Source organism: Hyposmocoma kahamanoa, unplaced genomic scaffold (assembly GCF_003589595.1).
Source record: "Hyposmocoma kahamanoa isolate Upper Pololo Valley unplaced genomic scaffold, ASM358959v1 129, whole genome shotgun sequence".
Taxonomy (NCBI): Eukaryota; Metazoa; Arthropoda; class Insecta; order Lepidoptera; family Cosmopterigidae; genus Hyposmocoma; species Hyposmocoma kahamanoa.
The window spans coordinates 2,213,808-2,226,293 of NW_020653460.1; the positions used below are offsets into that span (position 1 = coordinate 2,213,808).

The 12,486-nt window shown below is 36.8% G+C and overlaps 1 protein-coding gene across 3 annotated transcripts in view; it reads right to left on the reverse strand.

The window, feature by feature from the left end:
* Nucleotides 1-6: 6 nt before the first annotated feature.
* The window catches only part of LOC113240250 (adenylosuccinate synthetase), a 54,594-nt gene continuing 42,114 nt past the window's right edge, over nt 7-12,486 (reverse strand). For 2 of the 3 annotated variants that reach the window (XM_026477505.1, XM_026477504.1), the window contains exons 7-11: nt 10,077-10,157; nt 9,240-9,364; nt 8,642-8,768; nt 6,043-6,163; nt 2,643-2,924 (exon numbers count right to left, since the gene is read on the reverse strand). In XM_026477505.1, coding sequence (XP_026333290.1) covers nt 2,872-2,924; nt 6,043-6,163; nt 8,642-8,768; nt 9,240-9,364; nt 10,077-10,157 — 507 coding nt within the window. In that variant the 3' untranslated portion in view covers nt 2,643-2,871. Of the gene's footprint in view, nt 484-2,642; nt 2,925-6,042; nt 6,164-8,641; nt 8,769-9,239; nt 9,365-10,076; nt 10,158-12,486 lie in introns of those variants that run through there. The other variant, XM_026477503.1, reaches the window with a different exon arrangement.

Sequence of the window (12,486 nt, forward strand, 5' to 3'; positions counted from 1 at the left end):
CTTTAGTTATTAATATTTTCACATTGAAATTTTTCAAAACTTTTATAATAGATGCAACATTCTAATATGACAGAGTTAATTTAATTATTGGCTAAACCAGAAATATAGAATTTTGTTGCCTAATCTCTGAACACAAGACATTAAGTTCCAGGAGCGGTGTTTAATATTAATTTGCGCCTGCCGTACAAAGGGCGCCTATAAATTATAGAAATGCTGCAGTGGCACTGCAGTCGCGCCACTGATTTTCATACAATATTTAGAAGCGCAGTTGCAGTGACACGCGCGCGGCACTGTAGTCGCCCTTGCATTTGTATACACACATACTTGCATACACATTTGCCGCAAGTCCCTACCAATGTACGATTTTAGTAAATGACGCCGTACGGGCTGCATTTTACCGCTGGTGCTGCGGTATGACGCCGTATCTCTTGCGGCACCGCAGCAGGAAAAAACGCCGCCGCCACGGCGCCATGTGTAACCAGCCTAAGATTTGAACCACACTAAGGGTCGTATTCTAGAACTCTACTCAATGCTCAAGTTAGGATTTGAGTATGGTTTAAAGCACTCGAAATCATACTCAAGTCCCTGCCATTAGAGTCGTATTTCCAGTGCTTGTGTTTCCAGTGGAATCCTGACTTGAGCATTGAATAGAGTTCTAGAATACGACCCTGAAACTCATGAGAAGACTTAAACCGATCAACTGTGTTTTGCTCATTTAACGTGTACAATGACGGCAAATAAAATTTAAAATGTGTTATGGAGGCTTGAAGTTATCATTAGTATTGTAAGTGTTTCAAAGATTTGCGGTAGGATCGTCGCAAGTGGAAGGCTGTTTGTTGTGTCTGCCTACCCCAATGGGCAATGGGCGTGAAGTATATATAAGTGTTGCAATTAGTTTGACTAATTTATTCGCTCGTTTACGGAGATCGTAGTCCGAAACTGTGAATTCCCATTACCATTTAAACCTGCCTATGACATAGACACGGTGTTGAAGCGTGCTAATTAAGGCTCAATTTATATTGCGGCGGAACGGAATGGAAGCTAGTTTTTGTAACGATATTGTACATAGCATAATGAACTCTATGGTCAATGCGCGAGATTCACCTTTGCAGACACAGCGCACCACCGTACCATTTAATATTAAAGGTTTGAATTTAAGTATTTTTAAGTACACAATTTACACTTCAGGTACATTTTTTTTAATTCCAAATCGTGGTTATATCATCCTTTCTCACTAAGGTTCAATTTACATCGCCGCGAAATTAAATTCAATTGTTTATTGCATTTAATTTCGCAATTGTTTACCTAATAACTTGTTCGTCATTTCCGCCCATGATGTTCGGCAGAAATGGGTTAAAGCTAGGTTCTTAACGCTTGCGTGTTGGGGTAGGTGGCGCTAATCCTAAACAAAATAAATAGCAATATCCCTGGAAATCAGTGCAATAATCGCCATCTAGTTGATTTGTATGATATCATTAGGAATTACAGTTAGTACCTAGCTTTGATAAATTGTAATTCGTCAATGTAAAACAAATTAATTACAAAAAAAAAAGAGTTATTTGGTACTCATCGCGGACATCTGGTGTACCAAATAGGTACTAAATACCCGACTACGCCATCTTGTGTCACGATTAACACAGTCCTATTAAATTATTGGTCTAGAATAACACGTACAATTTTACGCGACTTCAAAAAGAGAAGTTAGTTTTATATATGAACATAGTTTTGTTTGAAAGGAGTTTGGAACGGAGTTAGGTTGCCTTTCCTCCAGGTACGTGCGACGTAACGAGGCGGTGTGCGAGGAAAAAATCCACCAATAGGATTACTTCATTTACCTAGCCTCGCTTAGCGCAGCTCCGATGGAGAAGGGTTAGCGGAGCCTAAGTATTTGTACATACAAAATAGCAAGTGATGTGTGCGAGGGATGCGGGCGAAGAATGTGTGCAAAACGGTGTAGGAAACTAGAGCTACTGAAAGTATGACACTAACTGACACTGACACTTACACATCGCCACCGCTCACCCCACTACACCGTACCCAGCCCGCGCATAGCTGAAAAGACCATGCTCGCCAGTTAACCAGTTATTGTTTACCAGCATTCAATTGCTGGTTACAACAGCTAGTCAGAAGTGGGATAATATATTTAATATTGATTTCAGATCAATATTCGTGTTGCAGAGTTTATTAGCTTTTAACCAAATGTACCTTGTTGGGTTTGTAAACATTATTTAAAATACATCTATGTATACAGGGTGGAAATTTGAGATGGGTCAGGCATGGGAAGGCCAAGCCAATCGCAATCACAACAGGAAAATTACATTTCGAATGACATTCACAGATTCAAAAACAATGGTAGTCAGCAAGGTAAAAGGCAATTTTTACAAAACTTTTTTCAAGCCATTCTGTTTCTGGTAAGGATCAACAAATCTCTACGTATAGTAAAAGATTTTTTGCCATTTGTGACATTTTTAGTTAGCTCAGTTGGTCCCATCTACTTGATCCTTATCAGAAACACTAGCCTGTAGTCTTTTTTCAAAATCAGTCATTTGGGACCGCTTTCCTGTACGCATAAGGCTTAAGATGCTAACCTCCTCAAATTTCCACCCTGTATAATGATAAATTAAACAAATTTTTTTTTGACCTTCACGGGTATTATTACAATTTAATTATTTGTTAATATTATTCAGTTTCTATACTTATTTTGTTTATTTACCAACATTATGTCCATCGTACAACACCAACAATATAAATGTTAGAGATTATAACAGATACAATGAAAAAAAAACAAGCATTTTGATTTAACTTATTACTTGATCGTATATTTCTGGTTGCGCCCGCGCTTTTGGTTAGGAACACTGCAATGCGCTTGTGTTAATAAACCTTGATTATGGAATCCCGACCCGGGCCCACGCCAATGTACTTAACTGGAAATAAATAACAGTGCGTTATTGCAGAGAAAGCGAAATAAGAAATTTCTGAAGCTTTTCACAAATAATGTAAGGAAAATAAACAAATCGAACACTTCTCTGGTGTTAATTCCTTCGATCTGACAGGACTCGAACCTGTTTTTGTATGCCAAACTAGGACCACTGCTACACCAACTGAGCCACAGATTAAGTCGGAAGACTACGAATTTCTCTGTGTTCGTTATAGATCTTATGTATTAGGTTTTTCCGGCTTTTTATCGCCACAAAAACAACTGAGTATCATGGTGGTAACCACCTGATTGACTTAGCAAACTCGACAATAACGAATTTTTATACGACATCCCGATGTAGTTTTTATTTTTGGCAGTACGTCAATAAAGAGAATTTACTGGCTTGAAACACAATCTAGATAATCCCTGTGACATTTCATTTGACGTTTGTCATAGGGATGAGGTAAAGTCGATAGATTTTTGGTTTAATTGATTTTTGTAGCAAAGGTTCTCTCTCTTATACAGCCTTGTGTAATATTAGGGATTAAAAAAATTGAGTTTTAATATAATCTCCCAAGGATTGTGTATAAATAATATTTATTTTAATTCTGATATCCGATCCGATATTTTTATCGAGTGGATACCCGAGACGAAATAAATTAAATGTAAATGCAGTCTTTGTTTGTGATTCAAAAGCCATCGCCAGCTATAAGTGAACAATAATAATTGAATATCATCGAGTATATAACCAGAAATAGAGACGAAATGAGGGCCATCCATCCCTAGCAACTCATCGGGCAAATAGGCTTTTTAATCAACAACAAATCCCAAATTAGAAAGCTGAAATAGTACAACGCCAACAATTGACCTGTGTGTACGTCTCCGTATATTCCGAAAATATTTTGTATTTATTTAAAAAAAAATAATATCTCTAGCAATTGGGGGCTGTTCCATTCGGTGGTGTGGGAAAAACATAAAACATCTAATTACAAAACAAACTGAACCACATTTCATCGGCAATTGAATATGAAATATGTAAATTTTAAATTTTCGTCCATTATGGCAAAGGTCAAGTTAGACTGGTCAATGTGAAGTGAGACAATTGACGAGTTTCGAATTCGGGCTGGCCAATCGGAGCGAAGTTGTCAACGTAATGATTTGGCAGAATAGTTTTAAGACATTAAATGACATTTCGTCTCTATTTCTGGTTATATACTCGATGTTGCATATACAACCAATGATAGCATTCTAAAATCTATGAAATTGTTCAAGAATACTTTTGACATTGATCTTCTATTTCTATTAATGGCGGCAAATAGGCTTGGGCCAGTGTTAGTTTCAAAGTTGGTCTTGACATGTATGTGTCAATCAGTGGCGAGGCGTCCATAAACTCGATTTTCACCAGCTTGCCTAAAATTTTCAATGTATATCAAATACTACATTTTGTGCTAAATTTTATGTGTACACTAAGTTAACCAGTTAAATGAAGTATACTAGTACCTTGTGTGCTAATAAGTAATGTTTAAGTATCGCCAAGGCACCACTTTTTCTTAAGTTAGGTGTTTTATGTTTTGCTCCAGCTTTACTAACGACAATTTTCACTGACGCCTTGTATGTGCCACGTATTTTTGATTGTTCTAGCTATTTACTTAAAAGAGAAACTTATAAAAATAGTTTATAAAATACGTAAATTGCGTAAAGTGGACGTCGTTACAAGGTTATATTATGTAGAATTTTGTGAAGTGTCTCAGGGATCATCCTAGAAAATTTGTAATGTAATTTTAAATCATCTCAATTGCGTGTCAATATAGTGTCAATGTCTTTTATACGTTGGGTAGTCTGCTAAAGGAGGAGGTGGTTTGTGAGTAGCCACCCTCCGAGCTATTATTTAACTGTTGAATAATAGCTAATAATAATGGTACATTTTCAAATGATTTTTGAAAATATACCAACATTACTGGACAAAATTGTCCATTATTTACTGTCAACCAATAAACATTTAGTGGAACTTCATTCCTAGCTTTTGCTCGCAATTTCGTCTGTATTAGAGGGAAGCGGGGCAGATTCGTACACTTTTTTTAACTTTAATTTTGGGCTACTAAATGAAATTATAATGAATATTTTTTTATACCTAATTGATGCTATAACTAATAAACATTACTAATTTAATCTTTTCTTCCATAAATAGCATTGAATAATTGAAAAATTTTGATTTTAACAAAAAATGGCAATTGTCCAATTCTGCCCCACCTGTGGGGTACTTTGATACTTCGCTTGGGGCACTTAGATGTGTGAATCAACGTAGTGTGCCATTCCTGGTTGCCACGTATTATCAGCACTGGGTGATCAACTGTTCATAAAGTATGACGCTATATGTGCCACAGCACTTGCTAGATCAAGACTTCTTTCTAGGGCACCATTTGAAAAGTATTCTTTGTAATATAGTCTAGGAAGTAGAAATATAGGACGAAGAGCATGTAACGTAAAATGTCACTAGTTCACCTCTTTACAATAACTTGTTAAAATAGTTTTACATTTTACAAAATAACTACTAGGAGCATTTTGATACATCATACCAAACTGCGCCACTCACTAGTGTATAAAAGTACCCAACCAGCTTAGAAAAAATATTTATTAAAAAAATCTTTAATCTTCTCTCAGTCACATGCAATTCTAGTTATAGAAATCACTAGTTTACCCTGTATTAAGACATAAAACCGTGTAAAGTGAACAAAACTGCAGTGGCACTTGTATATACTCGTCGCTTATTTTTTTTGTCAACGGCTGTGAAAACACTTTGTGACCTGTCAAACGACTATGGCAACCTGGTGAGCTGCATCATCGCATGTTTATTACTCATACGTACAAAGTCACGTTTTAGTATTATCAGAACTAATATTATGTTTGAAGGTATGGAATAATGTAGGGGTATGAATGTGCCCCCTGTACCAAACTGCCCCGCTTCGGTTTCTTCGGTCTCGTTGACTTTTTTCGAAACTGGCATATTTTCAATAAAGTCAAGACATATTTTCAATAAAGACAAGAATATCAATAATCATAAAAATACCATCAAAATCAGTTTAGTTGTTCTAGTTTTAAAAAACAAAGAAAACTTGGCAACTCACTAGGTATTTGCAGGAATTCTTCGATGGTCTTCACGTAGCTTCGCGCCTCCCAAGGCAGCTTGCTGAACTCTCTAATATCTTCTATACTGGTCCCCCAGCCCGGCAAACTTATGTATTCCACCTGTGGTTAGTTTCAACATTTCCACAACGTCAGAACATCTCGCATTAATGTCATCATATTAAGATAATGACTGTACCTATATAGGTACAACAAAGAACAGTAGAGAACTTTTCAGGTCTATTTGCTTGATTTTTTGACGATCGACGTGTGTAATCGAACAAAATATGTAAGAACAAATGATCGATAGTTTTTTCTCGATCGACACTGTGGAATTAAAATTAGGAAGGAATAGGTGCCCACAAATTAGATCGATTTTCACTAATCCCGATAGTCAAAGTCAAATAAATAATCTTTATTTCATAGGTAAGCAAATTAAACTTGAAATTGTCATACTGATCAAACTCTATCGCTCATTCGTGAGGCAGATTCCCTTGAGAAGAATGAACAAAAAAACTGTAGGGGTTGCTCTTTGTAAATATACATTTATCATATACAATATTTAATTAATAACTGCCTTAGTGACCGAACGGTTACCATGCTGGATTGCCACGCAGAGGTCACGGGTTCGATTCCCGGGCCGATAGAAATATTTGTATGGCCTACATTTATTTCTCTCATGAGTTTGGGTGGAATTTGTGGTATGTCTATGTGTGTGTCCACGGCACACATTATTATTGTTAATTTAAACATCTTATTAGATCGAGACTACCTGCAAGAGCTAAGCGGATCATTACCACGGATTTTTGTCATCCAAGTACGCAGAAGCTGTATAATAACTATTAGTTTAAAGGTTTGGTTTCACTTTTAAACCTCGTAAATGGCAAATTTTGAATATCAATCGGAATCTTATTATCGGATATTTATCGATCGTTAACAGGCGACAGTAACTTTTGATAAAATCGAGCAATCTGTTAGCTGATAGATCCTATTGATCGTCAAAGCACAGAACTCGTCAAAAATCGAGTAAATCTGTAGCACCTTTATAGCATAGTATAATAAGTAGTGTACGGACGCACACATTTGCATAATCTCTTGGTGCACTCGAGTTGCACAGCGCGGGTTGTAACACCCGCCATATATTTCAGAATTGCATCACTCGGTACATTGACGTACAAATAAATGGACGACGGGTCTAATACAAAAACCACGAAAAAAATGTCCCAAGTCAACCTATTCGAAATTTAAATTGTAATGTCATCGCAGTATCGCGCTGTCAGTCGAACAAATGAAGACTAAAGCGGAGTTTGGCGCTCTGTATACGATTTTAGCGCCTTACAAGTGCGGACACTTTTTAGCGCGGACCCGACGTCCATATAATTGTAAGTCAATGACTCGGTATTTAAAAAAATGACTTTTTTTGTTACATAATTATAACCTTTAAAAGTTCATGGAATTACATCTCTTTGCCAAGTTTTATTGAAATCGGTTACCAGAAAATGCGCGAAACCGGCTCCATCCCCTAGTTTTCCACCCTTAAGAGGTGAAATGTTTTCTTCAAATTTCATCCACAAATGCTGAAGTAATCGGCAAATAATAACATACACACAAAAAATATACAGAATTGAGAACCTCCTCCTTTTTTTCAAGTCGGTTAAAAAAATGTGATAATTTCACCGCCATCACACCTAATGGAAAATGACGACGAAATCGACGGTGAAGCGTGCACACCCACACAAAAAAATGCCCATTCACTCTCGCCATGAAAAGGCCCAAATTATACCGCTCTGGGAATAAATCTGCAGGCAGTGAATTCCATTCCATAGCGGTTCGCCATATAAATGTGGAAGCGAAACGCTTCGAGCGAATCCTTGGAATAGCCAACACATAGGGATGGAACTCCAGCGTGCGTCAGCGTACGTTATCGCAGAACATTGCGACCAATATCTCAGGTACTAGGCCGGAGAGCTAGTACAAGATGAGTTAGTCATTTTCCGGTGCCACTAGCCGCATAGGTTTCTGGAAACTGGACAGACGCCTCGGCTTCGGGAAGTGAGCGTGCCTTACAGCTCCGCCACCAAAGAGGAGATTTGGTAGTGGACTTTAGAATCAACGGCTTAGCGGTGGCAACCGTTAATTGTGCCATGCGCAATGAGAAGTGAGCATGCCTACTGCTCCGGTACCTATCTGGAAAATAGGGAGGCACTAGCCCCTTGAGAACCGGTGGAAGTCAGTGACAACGGTTTGTAACAACCGTGTACAATGACTATCTGGAGTAAGAACCTGAACATCGAAGGTTTCTGTGCAGGTTATAGTGCCCTTCTCGAATACCCTAAGGGTCGGCAGAGAGGGGCACTATAATCAAAACTTGTGTAGAAAGGTGCGGGGTCTGGACTCCCGATGATGGAAAGGGGAAGGCGGAATGAAATCGTGCAATTCCTTCGCACACTCTCCGTGATATATCCTGTAGAATATATCAAATAGTAGAAATGTTTAGTGTTGTCTTTTTGCAACGGCAATTTAAGCAACTTAAGACTCAATTTAAATTTGCCACGGAACAGAATGGAAGCATTTTTGTAACGATAATTTTTGTGACTGTACCTGGACATCGCCAAGTTCTTTCATAGAGGAGGGGAAATAATTGATGCGCTCGCCGTTGAGCGTGTACCCCACGCCGATCTTGATCTCCTTCAGCGTGTCCAGAATGTCCAGCTTTGTTAGACATAATCTAGAAAAAATTTAAATGCAATTGCACACAATAATAATAATGATAAACTCATTTATTTGTATTGAAAACAGTGATACATTTTATAATGAACTCGAACACGGTTTATAACTCAGTGATTGCGGGGAACCCACGGCCTCCGTTACAATATTAATAATAATATTATTATGATTTTTTTGTGTAAATAACTCCACTAGTTTTGTTATGATTAATACACAGATCGAAACTCGCCGTGTGTACTCACTCTTAGAATTAAACCGAATGCAAACAAAATATACACTTTCACATTATACATAGTTAATTTGTAAAATACTAAACACCTAGCAGGACCATATTAGTAACATAATAAATAAGAACTTTTGTTCCATGATGTCATAGGCGCAACGGTGTTTTCATCCGTAATTGATGCATAAGTATTATCCATTGACTAAAGAAGACTATCCGTTATCTTTTGAGGTGATCCCATCAACTTACGAGGTGTATCCATTCACCATTGCGGTGTATCTCACGACGATGAGGTCGAGCCAGCCGCAACGGCGCACGCGCTTCGTGGTGACACCTATTTCATGACCTCGCGTTTGAAGTTGTTTGCCTATGTCCTAGAACATGGTGTTGGAATTTATTTATTTCCATATTGCACTTATACATTAAAAACGTGTTATAATAAAACTACTCAATGTAATAAAAGTGTAGTATGACTCAGTTAGGATGTAACAAAGAGGCAAAAAAAGTAATTCATAAATTATTAACAAATTAAATCGGCGTGAGCATTTTGTGAGTTGTGAGTTTATTTTTCAGTTAGAAATTTATTTACATTACTTATGGTATAGTATTTTAATAGCAGTAGAGCGCCTTGTGAAAAAGTTACTAACATTTATTAATTAGAACCAAAATGCTCCCCTGAAAAATTTTTCGAAATGAAATGAAAAATTTTTCGCCCTTTCTACAAAACACTGCCATGGGTGCGAACTATGCTTAATAAACTGTAGTTTACCCGTTTGTAACGAATGTGAAATTGTCGAAGATGTGTGTATCACGCAACAATGGATGTAGCCCGGGCTTGGCGTCGCGACACCGCCTACGTACGATCTCGGTAAGATTAATAACATCCTGGCAGCTCCGACCTCTGAAGAGGCTGAGTTGCTATATAAATTATTTAGGGAGACAATTAGGTTAAGAAATATGAAGATTAAAAGAGCCACTATAAGTGTGGCATTTATAAAGCCCTCTATAAACAAATAAAGACTTAAAAAAATCTATTGTTTCCTTACTAAGTAGCAGGAATTGTAAAAAAAAATTTAAACTACTCACATCGTGTAGTTCGGCTGGGAAAGGTCCGTCCCCGACACGCGTGGTGTACGCCTTCACGACGCCGATCACGTCGCCGATTACCTTAAAAAACAATAATCAAGTTACAACGAACCCTACGGTAAACCCTTAATACCAACCAACAACAACGAAATTAGAAAAGTAACGTGATTGGAAAACTAACAATAAATAAGAAAAAATACGTACGAAATTAAACTTATATTACATAGAATCATGTATTTTTTTCCACCAACCAAATAGTGTAATTTATATATTGTAGATAATAGTAGTTCATGTGACTGTTACATAATGAAAGGCATTAAAACATCTCAAGAGTGTTTTAATGCCTAATTATACATGCACTGCTTTATCTTAATCACATATTATAAGCTCTCTGTGATGTGTTCAGGAATCGCATGTCACGATTGGCGAAATGGCGGCAAATAAAAACTTTTCTCACGCATGTTACACAATCGTAGATTTTATTTTTAATTCATAGATAAACTAGAATCAGCCCCAACTATCATATCGTTCGATATCAAGTAACGTGTCAAATTGTTAAAATTGTTTGCTATTGACATTTCATTTCGAATAAAACTTCATCTCCCTGATATTAGAATTGAGATCAAATCAAATTGTTTTGTTTTTCAGAGATGTTCTAAATTTGAATGTAATTCGATGTTATTAAGAAGCAATAATAACATTTTCAAAGATAAGAAATTTGTTCTAACACAACAGTTTACCTTTATGCTGGGCGTAATTTCGGTTTTTGAACATATTATAGATGTGTGTCATTGACCTACCAATAAATGGACGTCGGGTTCGGGCTAAAAAGTGTCCGCACCTGTAGAGCGTTAAAATCGCATACAGAGCGTCAATCGCGCAACTGTCTTCGTTTGTTCGACTGACAGCGCGGTTGTCAATCATGCAGTACCAATATTATAGCTTGTAAAAATTACTGCAGTAAAGTGTAAAAACAGGATTTTGTATCATATTTTCAGTAAACAATTATATTGTGTTATGATAGTTCTCATTTTAAAGTATTATTTTGTACAGTTTTATAGTATTTAATTTATTTATAAATGACATAATCGACATAATCGTACATATAAATGACTAAAGCACACAAAATAATCAAATAGCTAACTGTCCTTTTTCTACACATTGCATGCGCAAAAGATGGAAAAGACCCAGTACATCAGTTTCAAGCAGCTTATGTAAACTTCTTCTTCTTGGTCATTTTCAATTGTTCGAACCACAAGCGATTGAAATATTTAGAACAAAGAAACTATAGAGTCGCTTTGATTTTAATCTTATTTTTAAAATGATTTTTTATTAAACGTTAGCAATAACTAACAAAATATTGTTGTACTCGTTTTACGGCTTGGGATTACCTATCAGAAGTCAGAAAATACATTTGCCCGAAATAACATTACTTCGAATTCTCATAAAGCTAAATTTGGCTTTGTGAAAAGCATCAAAATTACTCGAAAGCGTAACGGTTTTTATTATAAATCAGTTTTCGGAATTACGGATATTTGAGTTTACGTTTAGTTGGAATATCGGTTCATTTCTTATAGTACACGCTTATTTTTACATTTGTAGTAATATTTATATGTATGTATCTGCCCAACTCTTTATTATAATCCTTAAGTGAATTTGCAAAAAAAAATCGACATAATAATGTATATAAAAATTAATTAATATTTACGAGAAAGGCTACCTTTACTCTTGTGTTCAAGTAATTTTCAGTCGAAGCTAAATATGGTGCATTTTGTTAAGTTTCCAGTAGAATATGGTGTTTTTGGGCCCTTAAATTGTTGCAAGCAAAATTAGGCAGTACTGCAATGACGTTACAATTCAAATTCAATGTTTTAGTTTTTTATATTTTGTTACATGTCACTACGTTTGTATAGGTTAACTTCGGACATTTCTTTCGTGATTTTTGTATTAGACCCGATGTCCTTTTATTGGTAGGTCAATGATGCGGGTAGATAAAACACGTGTTGCCTCATGGGTACGTTATAAAGCTATGTATGTAAACACTTTATTGTACAATAAAACAAATTATCATCATCATCATCTCAGCCCGTTAACACCCACTGCTGGGTATAGGCCTTCTCTTTTGCACGCCAGGTCAATCGGTCCATTGCGAATCTCCATAATCCACAATCTTCCGGCCACCCCGACGATATCGTCCGACCATCTAGCAGGTGGTCTGCCTCGAGGACGTCCCGCTCCTACCGGGTACCACTCAGTAACCGCCTTGGTCCATTAACAAATTATAACAATCATTAAATGTTAGGCTGGTTTCAGAGCACCGGACGGACCGGAGTAACACGTGTGGCACATAGAACATCGTTTTACAGTGACGCGTGCATTCCGCACAAGGCATACGTGCAAATACGCACTA